Source organism: Panicum virgatum, chromosome 4K (assembly GCF_016808335.1).
Source record: "Panicum virgatum strain AP13 chromosome 4K, P.virgatum_v5, whole genome shotgun sequence".
Classification (NCBI taxonomy): Eukaryota; Viridiplantae; Streptophyta; class Magnoliopsida; order Poales; family Poaceae; genus Panicum; species Panicum virgatum.
In genome coordinates this window covers 28,233,468-28,255,302 of record NC_053139.1, presented here as the reverse complement: position 1 = coordinate 28,255,302, position 21,835 = coordinate 28,233,468, and the positions used below count along the sequence as shown (strand labels likewise).

The window sequence follows — 21,835 nt, the reverse complement described above, 5'->3', positions numbered from 1 at the left end:
GATGTAAATGTAAAGGAACATATTGACTATATAAAGAAGATAATTCCATTAATTCAGAGCAAAGTCTTACAAGGGAAGAACTGAATACTAAAGACATACCCAGAACTCTGGCGAGGCTTCTGCTTAACGAACTAAGACTAATTCTAACTTCCTAATCACACTAGCACTAGAGAGATATGAGAGTGGAGAGCTTCTTTGCTTCTTTGCCTTCTTGTTGTGTGTCTTGGAAGAGAGGGGTGGCCCTCTATTTATAGTGGGAGGTTACTTGGGAGTGTGGATCAACTTGGCATGCACTCCACCTAAACCTCCTCTTGGCTAGACACTTGGCATGGCGGTTCTGAGGCGGTTGCGGCGGTTTCCCACCAGAAACACGTGCTCCATGTGTCTGTACACCAGCCAAGTAACCGACCTGCCAAAGCTGGGCCTCAGCGGGCTCCATGGACACATTGGACATCTTTACTTGTAAATAAAATTTGGTCCATAAGGACAAAGCAGCGTATCTCTGTTGAACTTTTTCCAGTTAAAAGTTAAAACTTTTCACTCATCATTGTATTTCTACTTTGAACAGAGGAAAATGCCCTTATGGAGCTTCTAAGCTTTATGTATAGTGGCAAGTTGACAACAAATCAGCCAACTCTCCTGGTGGATATATTGATGATTGCAGACAAATTTGAGGTCGTTTCGTGTATGAGGCACTGCAGTCAATTGCTTAGAAGCTTGCCTATGACCACAGAGTCTGCACTGCTTTATCTAGATCTCCCCTCCAGCATTTCGATGGCTACTGCAGTTCAGCCATTGACTGACACTGCTAAGGAATTCCTTGCCAATAAATACAAAGATTTGACCAAGTGAGTAGTCTCTGTTGTTAAAGCTAAGCATTAAGTTACTGTAACGACAAGGCCACTAAAGAAATGCTTCCTGTTTTCAGGTTCCAAGATGAAATGATGACCATTCCTCTCGCTGGAATTGAAGCCATACTTTGGAGTAATGATCTTCAGGTGGCATCAGAGGATGCTATCTACGATTTTGTGATCAAGTGGGCACGAGCTCAATACCCAAAATTGGAGGAAAGACGTGAGATCTTGGGCACTCGTTTGCTGCCCCTTGTCCGGTTCTGCCATATGACCTGCAGGAAGTTGCCGAAGGTTCTTGCATGCAGTGATCTGAATCACGAGCAGGCAACTAAATGCGTCACAGAGGCACTTCTTTACAAAGCTGATGCACCACATCGGCAGCGTGGCCTCGCAGCAGATGTGACGACCTGTAGGAAATATGCTGAGCGAGCTTACAAATATCGCCCGCTTAAGGTCGTGGAGTTTGATCGACCATATCTGCAGTGCATAGCATACTTAGACCTGAAGCGTGAGGAGTGCAACCGACTTTTCCCATCTGGGCGGATATACTCGCAAGCATTTCATCTAGCTGGACAGGGCTTCTTCCTCTCAGCACACTGTAACATGGATCAGCAAAGCGCGTTCTATTGCTTTGGTCTCTTCCTGGGGATGCAAGAGAAAGGCTCAACAAGTGTTACTGTTGATTATGAGTTTGCTGCAAGGACAAGGCCATCAGGTGAGTTTGTCAGCAAGTATAAGGGCTACTACACCTTCACTGGTGGGAAGGCGGTTGGCTATCGGAATCTCTTTGCGATTCCTTGGCCCTCGTTTATGGCTGTAAGGAACATGGCACCTTTTATGCCATTTCGAGTGATTTTTGTGATCGAATGACAACACAACACTTGGACTAATATGATTGTTAAGATGACCATTCTCAGGCTTTTAGGTTCAAGTGATGACAAAGAGAAAGAAAAAATAGACATAGCAAGGCCCGAAGGGCCGCCCCTACGGGGGTTCCGCTACCCGGTTAGCGGACGGGGGTCGAGGGGGAGCCGCCCCTTGCGGGTCTTAGGGCAGCGCCCTGAAAGCTCTTGGGTCTGAAGCACCGGAAGAACCGACGCATGAAGCATCGGTGCATCCGATGGTTGTCGGAAGAACCGACGCCATGGCAGAAGGGAATCAAAGCCAAGTCAGCTTATGGGCACCGGATGAACCGACGGGTCAAAAAGGGGCATCGGTGCATTGGCCGTCCTATGTTCCAGAGACGATGTCAAGAGCCCAGGAGAAGATTCTTCAGCACCGGTTCAACCGACGGTGCATCGGAGTATTGCGTCGGTACAATGACGTCAGCGCCCAGGAGAAGATTCTTAAGCACCGGATGAACCGGTGATGCATCGGTACAAAGCATCGGTTCAACCGGTGATCACTGCGTCAGCTGTCAGGAGTTCAACGGCTACTTCAGGTTATGAGTGACCGGAAGAACCGATGCTACCTCAGCCAGAGGCATCGGTTCTTCCGGTGATACGCAGATTTTCAGCTGACCGTTGGAGCAACGGCTACAAGACTTGGTGTACTATATATACGCCTCACCCCGGCCATTTGAAGTTTGCTGGAGTCCCAAGACACCTCATACACATCCAAGAACACCTCCAAGCCATACAAGAGCTCGTTGATCATATCCTTAGCTTTTAGCACTAGTTTTGTAAAGTGTGAGTGCTAGGTTAGCTCTTAGTGAGTGTGATTGCAAGGCCTTGAGCCTTTGTGCTGTGGTTCTCTAGTGAACCAAGACAAGAGCTTGGTGCGCCGGCACCTTGGAGCTTTGAAGCTCGCCGGCAACGTCATCGACCCTCCGACTTGGTGTGGAGCGGCGACGACACTTTGTGCGGGGGATGTGGAGACCCCCATCCTTTGTGGAGAAGCTCCTTAGTGGAACCCGGGGCCAAGGTGACCGTGATTGTGTTCACTGAAGAGACTTGGTAGCCGAGTAGCAATACTCTTAGTGAGTGCTACAACAACGTGGATGTAGGTGTGCCTTTGTGGCTAACCGAACCACGGGATAAACACCCGCGTCAAGAGTTTGCTATCTCCTATCCCGCTCTTTAAGCTTCCACATTTATTCTTGCAACCTTTGTGCCTTTACTTTCATAGAGTAGTTTCTTGTTAGGAAAGGCTATAGGGTGCATAACTCTTTTGGGATAGGGGTTTCACACTAGAACAATCTAGTTGCACATCTAAATAGCTTGTTTTAGTTTAAGTTTTGTGCAAACTAGTTGGAGCCATAGGTCAAAGTTTTTATTAGTGCCTAATTCACCCCCTCCCCCTCTTAGGCTAGAGCACCCGATCCTTACAATGGCTGATGACAGCCTCTTCTTCATTGACGAGGTACTACATCTGAGAGCTGAGTTGACCATCAAGCAACCTTAGACTGCCGATGGTGTGTTACTAACTGCGTCTGTGCTGTCGTGACTAAATTGTGCAATGATGGGCTGCAGTGTGTAAAATCTTGTGTGATTCAGACATGATGTTTTTTTACTCACAACTAAATAGACAATTTGGAAACAAGAACTCTAAATCCCTTTTGTGTTTACATCAAAAGTGGAGCATGTCATGTTCTGCACTGGCATTGAACAAAGGAAAGTAATTCCGCTGATCAAAAATGTGTATTGAATAGGCTACATTGGCTAAATACTCGAGAAATTGAACTTTTGCTGCATTTACATCTTGTTATTTGTGTTAGTATTTGTTTTTTTCCTGGTCTCCCGAATTGGAGCAGGTGTTTGAAACTTTGAATAGCAGCAGAAATTCTTCGAGGTGTTTGTGGTGCTATTGAATGATTTTTTGCACCTTGATTAGCATTCTATCTAAAAATCTTGTGGATGTATATCTCTTGCTGCCATTGGCAAGGAACTGCGCATGAGCGCAAATTTAATGTTTGTGATGCTGGGAGTGAGTTGTATGTAATGGAGGTGTTCAATGACTATAAGATGGTCATTGACCATCCCATAGTCAAATCTTATCTTGGTTTGGAGATAGTGTTAGCTCTTGCCTCTTGCCCCTTCTAAAAAAACAACAAAACAAAACAAAAATATTTGAGTTTGAATAAGGCTTGCTGGCTCTTGAACCAGTAGAGAGTCCCTTTTGTTTCGGTCTTTTGTTTGAATACAACACCAGGCGCAAGCACAAGTGTGGGGGGAAATCTCTCAAGTTTATTATTGTCATACACATTCGAGATCTCTCACAAGGATATCGCACAACATTGTGCTAACATGACAAGGGACAAGGTGAGGGCACCAGATTGAGTCGATCGCCCCTGCGGTTCGACCGAATCACCACTGGTCCGCCTTGATCCTCATCTTCAAGAGCGATGGTATGTGCACCCTTTTACCTCTCAACTCTCAACTGTTTTTGATTCATGAGTTTGAATGAAATTCAAATTTGACTCACTAAAATCATTTATTCTCCATGAAGGAATTTTGTCAAAAACCAAATGAGCAACTTTCATATCACGGTTTCCTGGGCTGAAAGCATTTCGCTGCCATGGTGACATTTCAGCTATCACATATTGAGCACTACCTTTTTCTTGCCTCTCATCAATGATTACCAGGTTCTGGTAGTCACAGTTCATCTCCTGCCAACATTTGCTGCATAAAGAACAAGGAACAAATTATCCTTTCTGCACTGGTTAAGATATTGTGGAGAGAAGTCATCAGCATCACACCCTGACCCTGTAAAGAGAACCATCATACCAAAACCAGCTCCATGTTCTCCCAACTGCAAGTTCCCATTGGATTTGTTACCACCAACCACCTTGAGCTTAAGCATCTCAGCAACATCCTGCATAACCATTGGCTTTGTATTTTGGTCATCCATGCACTCTCCACAATGCGCTAGCTGTTGCAATAATCCATCTTGCATGTCTAGGTTGAATGGTACCTCGTCATCCTTGACAGACATTTCCTCAAACACCTGGCCTGCATCAACAATCTTGACACTAAACTTTACCTCTCATCAGTGAAGTCCTCTGCCCTCATGGCTAGTTTCTGCAATAAACTTTCATGGGTGTTAACATCTGACAACACCTCCTCATCCCATACCATCATCTCACAAGGAAACATTTCATTAACAATCTCCTTTGCATGCTCTTGTAATGCCGGGAACACCATTTGTTTTGGTTGTACTATTACCTTGTCCTCAGAAGGCATTATGTTGAACACTTTTGCCATAACATTCATGCCAAGGTCAGGAAGAATAATACCACTCTTGTTAGTGAGCATGGGATTGACCTCTTCAACCTAATATGTTTTTCCGTTGTATGCCCGAACCTAATCCGAATCCAAGAAGAAATACAACAATCTTTATTTGTATTCTTATATATCCAGCTATAATCGATCCGTTTCCATTCTTACCAGGCTTGCTGTCATCTCATGGGACAAGTATGGCTCATCGTCGAGCCATACTGCACCCTTGTTTTCGTTCTTGTCAGCGTACGCGAGGATAATGCTGACGACGCACATCCATCATGGCACCATGCTCTACTCATCCCATTCTTCCCAAAATCTGTTGCAAGTGGATCCCAAGAATGGATCGAGCCACGTGGTGGAGAGGATCTGCAGTAACGATGGTGGCAGGCGGCCACGATTGCCGCGGAGAGGGAAGAAGAGAAAGGCAAAATTAACCCTTACTTCCGCTGGAAAATGATAAGAAAAAAGGAAAAGAAAAGAGAAAAGGTGTGGAAAAGGAGCAAGAAACATCTGAATAGAAAAGAAAGAATAAAGAATTGAGGCTTTGGCGTCCTTGCCCCAGTTTTGAGTGCCAATGGTGATTTTGCCCCTCCTTTTTGGGTTGTCTGATTTCACCCCCTCTTTTTGTAAATGGAGCTCCAGTTTACCTCTATTCTGTTACGAGTTAATGGTGTTAAATAGGTAGCAAAAGGACAAGTACGCTCAATGTGATGTTGCCCTTCTTTTTATAGCAACCACTCCACAAACCCTAACAACCTCTGAACAACGAGACCCATTGGTCAGAGGAGGCCTGGCCAGCCATGGCCAATAGCTCGGGCAGCAGCCCTGGTCGGAGGCGAGGCTACCCGGCAGCATGACACGACAGCCCGCATGACTAGAAGAGGCTATGACACGCGGCGCGGGGGCAGGACCACACGGGGATAGCCTGCGATGAGCACACGATAGCAACGGCTTGGCCGAGGTGGCATGGCCGCTTTCCGACTTCGGTGGTGTGAGGGGCGGTCAGGGACTGCAGCCAGCACACCCAAGGGAGGCCGCGGCGCACGACGGCGCGTCGCAGGGCCATGCAGGGGTTGCTCGCGAAGAGCGCTAGGCGGAGGTGCCGCGGCCACGTTGCGGCAGCGACGATGCGAGGGGCGGTGAGGAAGTGAGTCGGGGAGGACGAGAGCTCATCCGTTGGCTCATTTTTTGGGGTTGAGTAGCAAGGAGAGGGACCAGAGGAGCGGGTCGACGTGCGGAGCGGAGCTCGATCGGGTGGTGGTAGGGTCAATTCCAGCCGAGGAAGGTTCGGCCTAGGGTTGCGGAGTGTAGGTTGAGGTGCGGAAGGGGGCGGCTCAGCTGCTTGCGGGAAGGAATCGGTCGGAGATGGCTGGCGCTGCGCCGGTGGTTCTGCTTGGCCCGACCCGAGGAAGAAAAAGCTAGATTAGGGGTAGTGCAGTCTTTTCCCATTGCTCTAAATACTTTTCCAATTTTTTTAGTGGGCCTCCAACTAACAGAGTTCAAAATAAGGGTAAACGGTTCCTTCGTTTTGTAAAACAAGTAAAATCACACTGTTGAAAAATGAGAGTAATCACCAACCGACTTCAAAATAGGGGCAAGAACACCAAATTTTCTAAAGATTTTGTAGTCTAGGCGTTAAATTTTAAAAGGCATGAATCACATGTCAAATTTAGTGAGCCGCATGAATTAAATGTCAAATATTTAAAATTTCCCGAATCTATTCACCGCTGGCACTGGTCTTTGTCGGAGGCACCGGTCTTTCCGGGGCTTCCTATATATTTTATTATGAAAAATAGACAAACCATCTATCTTTAAAGCCTACTTTGATGCAATTAATTTATATAAATATTCAACATTTCTTTTAAGTATGTTCAACATTTCTTTAAAACATGTGACGAGGACACCAATACAAACTATAAAATCACACCAGCACCTACACCGGCACTGGAGATATTGCCACCACTTGGTCCTATTACTCGCGCTCGTGCCCGCCAACTCAATCATCAAGTAAGTTCATTCTTAAGTTCTTGTCCATTATATTTAGACAATAGAAATACACGCACTCTTGTTCTACTTAGGAATGATGGAGAGGATAAGAAGGGAAAAGGATTGCATGGACTGGATTCGACCACGACATCATTTGCGGAGCAAACGAAGCTATTCCGTTTCAGACCTCCCGCACAATAGTAACAGAGGAGGATCAAACGGAGTTGATCCCGTTTGGACCATCCACACAGCAAAAACTGAGGAGGAGGAAATGGAGTTGTTCGTCCTGTTTCGGACCTTTCACGCAACAGAAACTTCCATCGAGCGTAACTCTTCACTCCTGAGATGGATTGAGGCCCATAAGTACTCATTGGAAAGATCTTGAAGTCTACTTTCAGATGAATCCAATCTCATCGTCAGATTCATCTGGAGCTGAGAATTATCGTCAAAATTACGTTTGGCCTTCTAGGCATGGGCTGAGTCATTTGTACCTCGTCCAGCCCACTAAGGGCTATTTAAGTTAGGGTTTCGACCTCAGCACCCCCTGACTGCTCTCCCACCTATATAAACTAGTAGTAGCCACTAGAAAATACTTGGGTTTCATTTTGTTGTAAGTTTAGCTTCTGCTACTTCTGGGTGAGCGCGTGCGTCGATTAGATCACCTGTTTGCTTAATTCAGAACCCCAAACTTGTGTGTATCGAATTCATCCTTTGGGAAAGGTCTGTGCACTGTTTGCTTGTCCACTTGTTTTTCGATTTACTTGCAGGTTTAAGGTTGTTTTTGGCACAACAAGAACAACACAAACGGAGGCAGTGTAACTGTCGCTAAGGCGCAGTCCTGTGGTGTTATAGTCGGACAACACAACGTCGATCCTCCTCAAATTGAATTATCCCCTAATCTCACTGAAAGATCGGGAAAAACTCGAGCAGGTTCTATGAACATGTTTAACATTCGACATTCAAAATGTTGAAATTATATATACAAAATGTTGAAATTATAATGTTAAATTTTGAAATGGCAAATTGAAAATATTGACACAGGTATCTTCTTCTCCGACGACATGGTGGCGGTGTGAGCTGCGGTGCGCGGCGGCCGCGATCAAGGGTGGCGGCAGCGACACAATGTAGGGGTTGTGGTTGGATTTGGTTGTAGATCCAACAATTATAATTATTTGTATGAATCTCAAATACTGGAAGGTCTTGAAACTAAAATCTCTATCTCTGTCTCTACTACGGCTAAGGGTGACGTTTGTTTCAGTCGTCTTTCGTACCCTGGTCTATCGTCGTCCGGCGCCGAGCCAATTCCCATCGTCCGATGCTTCGTGCACGCCCCCCGCCCGGCCGCGTCCGTCGCCGGTAATACTGCGCCCTTCACCCATCCCCCGTCCATCGCGAGCCGGATGCGCGACTCAATCGCTAGCCCATCGTGCCGCCACCGCTCCGTCCCTCGTAGATCCGCTCGCCCGCTACCCCGCCCGCCCGCCGTAGCACGCGTCCTCCTCCGCTCGGGCGTTTCCCTCCACGGCGTCGCCGCCGCTCCGCACGGGCTCGCTTCTTCCCTGGTGTCGTCGCTCCAAGCGATTCCCGCTGCCCTGCATCGGCCGTCGCCACGCCACGCCGCCGTGGGCCATCGCGCCGTCTCGCAGTTCCCGTCGTCTCCATCCATCCTCCCCAACCTCACGTCGTGGGCCGTCGCGCCGTCGCGCAGTTCCCGTCATCTCCGTCCGTCTTCCCCCGCCTCATGTCGCGGTCGCGCCGTCGCGGGCTGTCGCGTCGCCTCGACACCGCCACACCGCGTTGTCGCGGGCCCTCGCGCCCCTGCCTCCTCCGCCCGCTCCATAGGGGCTGCACCCAAAAAAACTCGATCGGGTGGGGGGGTTGAAACGGTCCCCACCCGTGTTTCATTAAGAGGAAGCGATAGCATCGGCTCTTAACCCGACCGAGAACCCCCCCCCCCCCCGAACCCTGGCCCACCAGCGAGGGGGATTTTTTACCCCGCGGCATCGGAAATTCGCATCCCCCAAGACTCGAACCCACGCCGCGGGGGTGCCACCAGCCCCAGCCGACCAACTAGTCGTAGGAACCTTAGGCAATAGGGGCTGCACCCACTCCCGCGCCAGGCATCAACCTTTGGGAGTTGTGTTGCTTCTTCCTCAAGGAAAAAGCTTGGGCATCGACAAGTGTGCCCGGACCTCTGCTTTCTGGTAATTGCATCTGCAGCTCAACCCTACCCTATTTGCGCCGGCTGTTTCTTTCATGAATGCATGGAGAGGTTTTGATTTGGTGGCGCTTGCAGTTCTACCCTAATGAAGTTTGCTTCAACTCGCATCCTTGTGAAATATACGATTGGTCGCTCTAAATAGATTCTATATGAAACTCCTTTTATTGCAGTTACCAGTCAAAATGAATAGTTCACTGCCACAAGCTGCGCTTCGCTGAATTGCACTACCCGTCCCTGGTACTATAGTGTTCACATAATTTGCAGGTGGCGATGTCACGTTAAACAAAGAAAACATAGACCCTAATGGCAGTACTGATTGGCTTCATAGAAACTCATCATACCAGCACCACAAATTTAATAATGACAGTATCAATTCTATTACCAACTATTTTTTTACTGTAGTGATCTCTCTAGGAGTTTGATGTTTACTATTAGATTTTCCAAGAAAAACCATGATGCCATTTTCTACAAATTCAAATTTTATGTATATATTCAAGAAACAACAGTACTGTCGATTTTCGTCTGTGTATGTTTGTACTTCATCCATGTATTGGACTTTATGTACAATTTTATAGTTTTGGATTCAGTGACGAAAAGTTGGGCTTATATATATAATCGTGATGAAAAATTGATTATGCTGAGTCATTGGATTTGCAACCGATTATAAATAATTATTTGTCCTTGTGTATTATTATAGTTTTAGGTTGAGCAAAAATGTGCAAATCATGACTTAGATCGCTTTCTTGAAGATTCAAACGATGATTTAATTTTCATTCCTTTTTTTTGAACCATAGTACTTTGATAATATCTGATAAATATTTTGCCACCTGTGATTGGTCGGGTTGCTAATTGTTTTGCCCGTTGCATCGCACGGGTACTAACCTAGTCTATCAAAAAAAAATAAAAAATCCGAGTCTTTCCCTAATCAAAACCAGGCGAAAAGTCAGCAGCCCAGCCTAACGCACCGAGGACGACGACGACGATTGACCGTGGGCCGTCATGGCTGCGGTTGAACGAATCCGCAAAGCACAAGCTCAGACGAGCTGACCAAGCTAACGAAGAGCGCTGGATGTCGAACGGACGGTGGATGTTGAGGGTAACGGCACGCGCTTTGGCTCCCGTCGGCTTCGCCCCCTTCCCTCCCCGGAAAGGGATCCGCTGCAGTTCGGCAGCCTGCAGTTGGGCCACTGACAGGTGGGCCTGCATGTGTGGGACCCACGTGTCAGGGACACCACTGCAGGGCACTCAACTGCAGCGGATCTCGTTCCTCCCTCCCCTGCCTTCCAATCCAAACCAAACCGCGTGCGACGAGAAGGTTCCAGAACCCACCGGCTGCTTCCTCTGCCTTCCTCCACCAATCCCTTCGTCGCCTGCACGCCACCTCCTCCCTCCTCCCCCGCCCGTATTTATACGCGCCGATCCCCTCTCGCTTCCTCCTTCCTGCTTCTCGATCGGATTGGGGCTTCGTTGGGGGGGTCTTGGTAGGTGTGGTGTGCACGGGAGTTGGGGCTTCGTTGCTTTGCTTCGCTCGTGCGCAAGGGAGAGAGAGAAGAGGGAGGAGTAAGCGAGGAGGCAGATGGCGTCGAAGCGGATCCTCAAGGAGCTCAAGGACCTGCAGAAGGATCCTCCCACCTCCTGCAGCGCAGGTAGTTTCGGTTCTGCACGCCCCCATCCTCTTTGTTCTACTACAGCTCTACTTTTTTTTTTTTTGAAATTTCCATCATGGGAGATCGGTTCTTCCGTTCTCAAGACGTGTGTGCGATGCGGGTCGTCGTGCTTAGTTTCCAGATCTGTGTGTAGATCCACTGGGAAGCCTGTCGTTGGCGCACGAATAATTTCAAATATTGTAAGTTCTTGGTGTGGGTAAGGGCATGTAGTGCAAAATTAGGAAAAGAATGGTAGGTTATCTGTGTATGTAGTTGGCACTACTGCTAATTTTGGTTAGATCCAGAGAGGGGCCTGGCCTCCTTGTGGTCATTTCGTCTCATGGCCAGGCACCTTCAGGATCAATTTGAAATTTGCCATTTGCCCGTTCAGTGGGTCACGCGCCTCCTCGTGGATTGCGTATCTTGTGCCGGTCCAGTATTAGTTCACTCAGGATCATCCTCGAACTCTATTAACTTGTATTAAGGTGATTTGGTCTCGAGCAAGCGAGCATCGCTGTTGTTTAAATAAAATGTTTCTTTAGAAAGTTCAAATTAAATGTTGACTCCATGGACCATGGTAGTCGTAGTGCTTGAGCATACAAACCTTCTGAGTGCTTTGCCATCAAGATGGAACTGTGGCACTGGCAACTCCAGCATGCTTCTGTATGCACACAATGTAACACTGTTTTCAGTTGTGTTGTGAAACTCTCATCTGCTTGAATGAAAAATTGATATTGAAGTTTGAGAGTATCAAAGTCTGACTTAAATGCATGTCTTTGTCCATTAACAGGCCCAGTCGCGGAAGATATGTTCCACTGGCAAGCAACGATTATGGGTCCATCGGATAGCCCATACGCTGGCGGCGTCTTTTTGGTCACAATTCACTTCCCTCCAGACTACCCATTCAAACCGCCCAAGGTACACAGTTTTCTAGGAGAAGTACATAAGATCACTGCCCATTTCAGGCTGTGTTTAGATCCGTAAAATAGTGGTAAAAAAGGTTACATCGGATACTATGGCACACTGTAGCACTTTTCGTTTGTTTGTGATAATTGTTGTCCTACCATAACCTAACTAGGCTCAAAAGATTCGTCTCGTCGTGTACATCAAAACTATACAATTAGTTTTTTTATTTACCTACATTTAATGCTCCATGCATGAGGTAAGAAATTTGATGTGATAGGTGAATAGTGAAATTTGGAGAGAGAAATTTTGGAACTAAACACAGCCTCAGTTTCAATTAGTTTTCTTCTGTTTATGACTGTCAACTCTTATGAGTAGTTACTGGACGCCCATTTCTGTACCACAAGTTGTCCATATAGATTCTAGATCCCCATTGGAATTAGTGACAAGGAATGGTGTGTGCCAGTTTGGAACTGGCCCCGTTTATGTTCTGCTTGTGAACAAATACTGAAACTGGCCATAACACATTACAGTTTTGTCCACATCTATGCTTTGTCTGAAATTGGTTGTTTTTAGTTTTTAGTTTTTTTACTTTGTCATTCTGCTCTATTTTGTCATTTAGCCTTGTCTAATGTATTGAGATCCACCTTGATCTTTGCAAATCTTAGGCTTTACCCATGTAAATGCGCACTACCAGTCAAACTGACTATGAAATGCCTATCATGTTCTAACCATTTTGCATTTTGCAGGTTGCATTCAAGACAAAGGTCTTCCATCCGAATATCAACAGCAATGGGAGCATCTGTCTTGATATCTTGAAGGAACAATGGAGCCCAGCATTGACAGTTTCTAAGGTTAGTAAATTCTTCTGCTTTCCTGTAGCTTTGTAGTAACCAAATGTTTCAAGCCAACTGTGCCATGTGTCAAGCCTGCCTAAGTTGGAATCATCTACTAGTTGTTTCAATAGATTAGCTGAAAACAGCCCCTGCCCTGTGACCTATTCAAGTTTGGTTCTCCAGTTGCATCATCATCTTAGAAAACATGCTTCCTGTTTTCAGGTACTACTCTCAATTTGCTCCCTTTTGACGGACCCGAACCCTGATGATCCATTGGTTCCGGAGATTGCTCACATGTACAAGACTGATCGGGCGAAGTATGAGTCCACTGCTAGGAGCTGGACCCAGAAATACGCAATGGGCTGACATTGCCGGCTACTGGGAAGATGATGACCTAGCAATATGCTCGTGTTATGTGCCTTTGTTCCAGTTCTAATGTTACTGCCTTCTGTCGGTGAAACCAGAGGTCTAACTTAAACTTGTTCGTGCATTGAACAATTGAGTATAATGGAAGGCGAAACATTCATTGTATTGTCCCTGAGTGTGATCCAAGTTGTTGGCAACTTTTTTCATGGTTTATATGTCACTGATGATTCACGCGACTCGATGCATTAGGATCATTGACTGCTGATGATGTGGGACAACTGTGCATTTTCAATTCCAAATTCAATGATTTGGATTTCCAGCACATGGGATTTTCAAATTTTCCATATTGCCTGATGATGGTAGTTATGCTTGTGTCGGCCTGATGTCTTTGGTTTGGGCCGTGTTTAGTTGCCTCTCGTAAAGTTTTGGAAAGGGCATTTTTCTACATTTAAAAGTACTAAATATAGACTAATCACAAAATTAATTACAAAACTTGTTTGTAAATCGCGAGATGAATCTAATGAGCCTAATTAATCCGTCATTAGAGGTTGTTACTGTAGTATTATTGTAGCAGTTTAGCGTCTAATTACGACCTAATTATGTTCATTAGATTCGTCTCGTGATTTATAGGCAAACTATGCAATGTGTTTTTTATTTCGTCTAATTTAAGTCTCCATGCAGGTGCCGCAAAAAATTTTGGAATTTTGAATTTGGGAACTAAACACGGCATTGATGTCTTACATATACGGCGCATCAATGTCCCCCATGAAATTTTTCATATTGCCTGTCAATGACAAGGACTGTGTTCGGCTGGCTGGTGCTGATTTTTTGTGAGAGAAAAGTACTGCTGTCTGGCTGGTGCTGGTTTTATGTGAGAGAGAAATATTGTTGGCTAGATGCAATGAGTCAAACTGGGCGAATTCAATTTTGTATTTTAGAGCATCTACATTAGAACTACCACCAGATTTTTACTTCTAAAAGGAATATTATAGCAAAGTTGCCGTCCTAGCTCAGTGGTAGAGCGCGTGGCTTTTAACCACGTGGTCGTGGGTTCGATCCCCACGGACCGCGGTTTTTTTAAGATTGTTTCTTTTCGTCTTTTCTTTTGACGAAAGGCTTCAAAGTTTCTTGTGTTGTTTGGGTTCGATCCCCACGGACGGCGGGTTTTTTTAAGATTGTTTCTTTTCCTCTTTTCTTTTGACGAAAGGCTTCAAAGTTTCTTGTGTTGTTTTACACGGTTGATTGAACATGCCTGATGCAATCTGCAAACAGGCATTCAACACGAACCAGTGAAACATATATAGAATCTGGCATACAAGAACAATAGGAGTGGGCATCTATCTTCAGAACGACAGAATCGTGCCGGCCGGTGAGAACCACCAGCACTCTTGTTCGTAGCCACCTGCCGTGCGTACAAAATTACAACACCTCAACCTTGCCTAAATTCATGTGTATCCTCACATGCATACATAGGTCTGCTGATGCAACGACGATTAGGATTCAGAAGAGCTTGTACGGAGAGGTTGCATCGAGTGGATGAATGAGGTAGGTGAGCACAAGGGCAATCAGCATCAGCACGCAGGCGATCCCCTGGTCAATTGATGTGCCTGCGTGGACAAGTTACTCCGCGGTTTAGCATATTGTGACTCGAAAAGAAAACAAAAAAAAATGACAGCACAAGGTCAAAATATGTTGCACGAATCATTGACTGCAAGGTCTTTCACTGCTTTAGATTCGGCCTGCTCAATATGAACTCCATACATTGAATCAAGAGGCTCAAAAACAATAGATCTACAGACAACTATGCATGGGATCCTTGGTTCAAAGTTCACCCAACTGTTTATGATGGTTGGGTTGATTCGGCCTGCAAAAGGTCCGGGTCGAACCGTTTTCGAACTTGCCCCGCTCCTTGATTCAGCTGATGGTTCGAAGCGGATTGATCCTAAAAGAGAGAGGGGGGACAGGGTCGTAACCCTATCAACTCGCGGTGACCCTGAGGGCGCAACGGATGGAGTTGGTCATGCACTGCTACCGATAGCTACTGCTGCAGATCAGCATACGGAGTGCGAGCTTTGCTTGCCAAAGCAAGGCAGCATGCGTGCGGTTTGCCCCGCGGGTCACCGCGGACAACAGGAACAGGGAAAATTAATCACATGGTTCGATCCTGATCCGGAGTTTGAACGAGGCGGATCACAGGAGCAGGGAAAGGGTCAGCCCGATCCGCTCCCTTTGCAGGGCTAGGGTTGATTGTCATATGCCGATTGATCCGCATGGAGTGTGGCTGACAGTTAGCTAAGAATATCAGGACGATCAATGGCAAATTTTGCAGTGACACCTTGGATGTGGAAGCAGATATTTTTATGTACCAGCCCAGGAAATAACTTGGAGTGCCTAGCAGATACAGTATATACATTTCTAGAGTTCGAAGTCGCTTTCAAGGAAGCAAAATTCTCGACATCCTTCATAGACAAGTGTAAGTAAAGCAGTTGCCCTGTATCATGTATTCAGTGGAAGCTACTCAAGCAACCACGCACATGGTACTGGTACTAACAAGGGAGGTGTAAAGAAAGGCAAGATGATTGCCAGATGGACAGGCAGCATCCACATCTAGTGCGACCATCGTATCAGCATCTGTGCCCTTGAGGAGAAAGAAAAAAGAATCTCCTTTTGCACATTAATCTGTTGTGAAGAAGCTGTTGAAAGCTCCTTCTCAATTCTCATCATAAATTATCGTATCGGAGAAGCACAGCACATGGGACAAGAAGGAAACATGGTTTGAAAAAAACACTGTTTTGTACTGCCCCTACATAAGATCAATGATAACATTTTACTTTCTCAATCAGTCAGTGCAACCATCATATAAAACATGTAATGTATTACGACAATAAAAGTTCTAGAAAATTAACTGATAGGTAGGTGTAAGAACGAATTAACACGCGTTGTTTATCAACATGATGGATTTGATTCGAGCTTCATTCGTTTATCAAGATTTCTGGACGAAAACTGACTAGCCTTGAACCATTGATACTACTCGCAAACAGGCGTGCACAAGTCAGAAACGTCATTCATCAGAAGATTGCGGAGGGTCTTCTATAGAATCAACGTGGTAGATTTTAAGTTGTATACTCGTACCAATAGAGATACTTCGTTTGCACGTTCCATATGACTACTCTCTCTCTCTCTCTCTCTCCCTCTCTCTCTCCCTCTCTCTCCCTCTCTCTCTCCCTCTCTCTCCCTCCCTCCCTCCCTCCCTTTCTCCCCCTCCCCCTCCCCCTCTCTCTCTCTCTCTCTCTCTCTCTCTCTCTGTGCTAGCTAGTGTCACGAACTTCTAGAGCATTGAGGTGGAATTGTGGTGGGACTTTGACTCTGAACTTTTCTAGTAGAAGATAGCATCAGGTCATCAACTCTATGGTAGAAGAAGAAGATTTCACTATGTTCATAAAACAGTAATTATGCAAACAAGAAGCTAGACTGGAAACAAACGGATTGTCATCCTGGGAGACATCACTTGGGACTAGTGTAACAATCCAAATTCAATTCAATTGGAAATTCAAAAATTAAAGAAGAATCTTACACGTGGACCCCACCTGTCATATACCCACCTCCCTTCTTCCTGTGCTGCACGTCGCAGTAATGGCGGTCTCCCGAAGCTCCCCGCCGTGCGTGTCGTCGTGGAGGCCGATCCCGGTTTCCCGGCCGTCGGTGGGTCGCCAAGTCGACCACGCCCCTCTCCCGAGCTCGCCACCTGCCTCGCTCCCTCCTGCGCCTCGCCTGGCTCTCCTTCTCCTTCCTCTGCTCGCCATGGATGGCGTTTGAGCAACTCGCGTTCATCGATCGAATCCGCGAGCTCCGCTCCACGGATTTCAAATCCACCGCAACCGAAGCTCGACAACCTTCCTAGCTTCCTTCCCAACCCCGCCAAACCTAGCCCCGAGCCCCATCTCGTCGGAAATCAGTAAATCCCCGGCCGCCCGCCATTGAAGCCGCTCGGAGCTCTGGTCGCCGTCGAACTCCCTCGTCCGATCATCGATTTCTTCACTTGACGGCTCAAATCGACCCTAGGTGAGCCACTGGTGCTCATGCTCTCCCCGTTCCCTCGCGTTCGCGAGGTTTTCACGCTCGTTCCACGCCTTGCCGCGGCCGGCCGCCGTGCTTGTCGCCGCCGTACGCCGCGAGCCGCCTCTGCACCACCCCGCGCCACTCTTGCGCGCGCACCAGGATCGCCCGAGCTCGCTGATGCTCACCCAACGCCACACCGCCGCCGCCTGACCCCGCCGCCGCCGGCGCAAGCGCGCCGCCACCTCCCCTGCCCTAGCGCCGCCGCCACCGCCTCTGCGCCACCCCCGCGCCACACCGCCACCGCGGGCCTGGGCGCGCGAGCCAAGGGCCCCGCCGCCGCCCTGCTCGCCGTCGGCCGGCGCCGCCGCCGCGGCCTCGCCCCAGCGCCGCCGCGAGCCACGAGCCTGGCCTGGCCGCCCCCCCCTCTCTGTTTTGTGTCGCTGGCCAGTAGGGCCCACGGGTCAGGGGTTAAGGGGGGTTTTGTTTTCTTTTATTTCGTGTTTAATTTCTGCTGTAGATTGTAAATTCCGTATAAAATCAAGGAAAAATGCTATAAATGTGAAACAAATTTTGTTAGATTTGTTAGAGTAAGATCTATAGAGGAAAAATATCCATGATGGCGAAATGACCTTTTTACCCCTACAAGAATTTAAATTGTGTTTAGTCTTGCTTAATTAGTTTCTATAGATCTGTTAATCTAAAAATTATGAAATTTTTGTAGTAACTTACTTTCAGCATGAGTGATCCACTGTAAAAATTTTGTATTCATAGGACCTAGTTTAGTACATGTTTATAAAATGTACCTAGCTAGTATATTTGCATAGGGATAAATAATATCTTTATATATAAGATTCCTTAGAAATCATGAGAAGTAATTTAATAAATGTCTTTGCAAGTCATGTTCTGTTGATATTAAATGGTGCTCTAGTTGATACTTAGGTAGATTAGTTGTTCCTAGCACTTAGGGTTTAACTTAATTATCACCATACCTGCGTCATGTTATGTAAATTATTAATTTGTTTAATATTTATCTTCTAATTACAAAGTCGAGTTGGCATTTACTCATTGTCTCATATGCATACATATAGAATCCGCGACTGAGACAGTCGTGTACGAGGTGATCGCGGAGCCGCAGGAGCAGACGGAGCCAGCCCCGCAGGAGTTTCGTGACGACTCGGCCCAAGGCCCAGTTGACACTAGCACTGAGCAGCAGCCCACAGGCAAGCCCCGGTGCACATCCTATGATTTCAATTTATGACATCTATATATGTTTCTACTATTTGTGCATTAGGTTTAGGAATTATTTGGAACTCTAGTTGCATGATCCCTAGGTTCCCTGTAGTTATACTAGTATGTATAGAACTATAGAAATGCTATGCTTAATAAGATCTCAGTAGAAGTCGAGTGATTTCTGGTCACTCGCGAGATATAGGATGTATCGTTATTTTGAGTATATGAAATAATAGAATAGGTTGGAGAAAGAAAAGAAAATGGAGACCGGGCGGGGAAAGGCTAGCCCGTCTGTGTCGATTAAGGACCGTTCGTTGTCTGGCCCTGTGATCGAGTTTGAATTGTATTAACTGCATGCCGGGAGTAGGAGGTAGTCGAAACCGGTAAGCCGAGTACTGCCTTACTTCGAAAGTACAGGACTCCAACTCACCTCCTGGGGTAGTCGAGTAGTCGCGGAGAAATGGGATTGCATATATTTACTTTTGGTGGTCTCACGTTGAGCTCGGCTGACCATATGATGGTGGGGCGGTCCTGTAGTTCGAGGCGGGGAGGGGAATGGTTGGTATGTATAGTCCGACGGGGCAAATACGTGCCGTGTTGGTTAGGTCCACCTTGCAAGGTTAAATCGGATCGATCCGCCGTACGTCGCATCTCGGATATGAGCACCTTGATCACAGCACTACATCGTAGTAATGTGATGGAATTTTAACGTATATGTGGAATGAAATGTTAAGATTACTAATTGATCTTCTATTATGTTTGTTTTAGAAAGGGTTCTGCAAATGGCTAGAGGATATTAATTTATATAGAATGTGAGCTAAAATATTGAAAGTAAGGATCCACCTTTAGACGCTTTTCTGCAAACAACCCACAGCCAAAAAGCCGTGCATGTCTAGATAATGGGCTATGTATACCCATAGTCGGGTAAGTCTTGCGGAGTATTAGTATACTCAGGGTTGTGGCTCAAACTATTTCAGGTCAGTATGAGGTAGACTTCTGCCCTTGTTGTGCTAAGTTCATCCAGTTTGGCGCGGATGGTTGGGAGGTGGCCGGACCAGATGCTTAGTCAGTGCTAGTTTCCAAATCACACACCCGTGGGCTGAGTGTGTGATTCGATACTGTGTTTTATGTAGTATAGTCGTCAGGTTTCCTATATCGGACCTTGTTTTAAAATAAAGTTACTCTTGTATATTGTTATGTAATTAAACCAGGTTTGTAGAACTTAATGTACTATACTCGGTATTGTAATCATATTTTTATGTACTCGTCATGTTTGTACTGCCTGCGCTCACCTTCGCGTGGGACTACTGGTGTTTGTTTCGATCGGAATGTCGGTTTCGAAAGGACTGTCAAATTAAACCGTTAAGCCAAATGTGACTGATGTGTTCAAATGATGGCCATTTAGCTTAATTTGAGTTTTAATTTGGCGGTTCTGTCACAACCGTCACAACTAGATGAGGTTCCCTCCGTTCCAAATTCAAAAGGTATTTTGTTTCAGAAGATGAGCCTACTGAAAGCAGTACTTGGTACCAAGAACCCCCCTCGTGGCCGAGAGCAATTGGTGCCTCCCAGGATGCACAAGGCTCAGCAGGCACGCATGGGAGCAGGCGGGCGGGGAGGAAGCAAAGGGAGGAGCAGGGTGTGGGGGTGTCCATACCGTCGCTGGTCGGCGGCGGGGCCGGCGGCTGCGCGTGCGCCGCGGCAGCGAAGGAGGCCGGCATTGCGATGCCATGAGCAGCGCGGCTGCCACCGCCGCGGGACCCGCGGAGCACCACGCGGCCATCTTCCCTCCGCCGGCTATCTTGGTCTCGGTCGTACCACCCGGGGCGCTCCTGCAGTCCTGTGATCCTGCCCCTGCCGCCGCGCCGGGGAAGGAAGGAAGCAAGCAAGGAAGCGTCGCCGACGACGAGGAAGACCAAAGAGGGCAAGGGCAGAACGGAATCGCGCGACGCCGCCTCCTCTCACTCACTCTGCCTAGAGCTGAAAGTTGGGCCGTGCCGGACCGGCACGGCACGGACCCATCGTGCTTCGGGCTGAACCGTGCCGGGCCGATAAGGCACGGAATTTTACCGGGCCGTGCCGTGCTGGGCCTAAGACCTGAAACCACGGCCCAGCACGGCCCAAAAGCACGTCGGGCCACCTTCGGGCCGTGCCAGCCCAAGCACGGCCCACAGATCATGAATACCACCATTTGTAGGTTTTTTTTCCACAATAGCAAAAATTACAAGAAATTAACACTAGTGATCCTCCACATCTGCATCTACCGGGCCGGCCCAGGCACGGCCCAGGACACCGTGCCGTGCCGGGCGGCACGATGGGCCGAAATCTCAGGCACGGCCCAGCCCGCCCTTCGTGCCGTGCCAGCACGGCCCAGTTGTTTTCGTGCTGGGCCGGGCTTCGTGCCCAGGTTTTCGGGCCGTGCTCGTGCCAGCCCATTAAGCACGGCCCAGATTTACAGCTCTACTCCTTCCCTTAAATTTCGGGTTTTCGGGGGGGGGGGCCTTTATAGCACGCGCGTTAGCATTTAACAACCTCGTGTCCATGCTCCAGGCGGGCCACCGCCGATGACAAGGCGGGCCCAACCGCCCAGGCGGCCTGGAGCTCCGGCGCGCCGCGCGGCGCGGCGCGGCGAGGAGACAGAGGCGACCCCGTAAACCCGTATAAAAAATCACAATATTTCGACACAGGTATGGAGTTAGGGTTGGAAAAAAAGCTCGCGGCTCGAAGCTCGGCTCGGGCTCAGTGCGGCTCGCGAGCTTGGAACGAGCCGAGCCGAGCCTCTTTTCTCGGCTCGCTAAAACGCCGAGCCGAGCCGAGCCGGCTCGCGAGCTGAGGCCAACCAAGCAACCAGCCCAAATTGCCAGCGGCCAGCCCACCAAAGCTACATTCTGTTATAAATTTTATGTCTTTTTCCTTGCTGTTACATTCATGAACTTAATTAGTGGGGCTAAGAGAACCTTGCTGTTAAGACTTAAAGAACATTGTTGTTTGCCTTATTCTAGCCTTTGTCGTTTGTATTTTTCCTACAAAAACTGCTCTGTAATGCAATGGGCTGTTGTGGCTCGCGAGCCGATAACAAGCCGAGCCGAGCCTCTTGTATGGGCTCGTGAAATTGCCGAGCCGAGCCAGGCTCGGCTCGCTGCATGACCAAGCCGAAGCAAGCCGAGCCGAGCTCATTTCCAGCCCTATATGGAGTACTAAATAAAGTCTATTTATAAAAAAATTTATAGATGGGCTGTAAATCGCGAGGCGAATCTAATGAGATTCGCTAATCCATGATTTGCAACAATGATACTACAGTAACCATTCGCTAATTATTAATTAATCATAAATTAATTAGTATCATTAGATTCGTTTCGTGATTTACAACCCATCTATACAAAAAATTTTGTAAATAAACTTCATTTAATATTTCAAATTAGCAAGATTACATCATAGATTTTTTTTTGCAAAACATCTGGACACAGCCAGAGTAACTCTCTCCGCGCCATTTCCAGGACCGTCGCGAGGTCCG

At 47.4% G+C, this 21,835-nt stretch overlaps 2 protein-coding genes, 1 non-coding gene and 1 pseudogene across 3 annotated transcripts; 3 read left to right on the top strand and 1 right to left on the bottom strand.

Moving 5' to 3' along the window:
* Positions 1–516: 516 nt before the first annotated feature.
* LOC120702082 (BTB/POZ domain-containing protein POB1-like) lies at positions 517–3,355 on the top strand. Its single transcript, XM_039985855.1, has 3 exons — positions 517–848; positions 929–1,670; positions 3,326–3,355. The coding sequence occupies exons 1-3, from the start codon at positions 583–585 to the stop codon at positions 3,353–3,355; spliced, it is 1,038 nt and encodes a 345-aa protein (XP_039841789.1). The 5' UTR covers positions 517–582.
* Positions 3,356–10,564: 7,209 nt separating this feature from the next.
* On the top strand, positions 10,565–13,268 carry LOC120703606 (ubiquitin-conjugating enzyme E2 5B). Its single transcript, XM_039987736.1, has 4 exons — positions 10,565–10,927; positions 11,718–11,845; positions 12,580–12,684; positions 12,889–13,268. The coding sequence occupies exons 1-4, from the start codon at positions 10,858–10,860 to the stop codon at positions 13,030–13,032; spliced, it is 447 nt and encodes a 148-aa protein (XP_039843670.1). The 5' UTR covers positions 10,565–10,857; the 3' UTR covers positions 13,033–13,268.
* A 763-nt stretch (positions 13,269–14,031) lies between these two features.
* Positions 14,032–14,103, top strand: TRNAK-UUU. The gene has a single exon. It is a non-coding gene; the product is annotated as a tRNA-Lys (tRNA).
* A 196-nt stretch (positions 14,104–14,299) lies between these two features.
* On the bottom strand, positions 14,300–20,508 carry LOC120703605 (annotated as a pseudogene).
* Between the last annotated feature and the right edge of the window lie 1,327 nt (positions 20,509–21,835).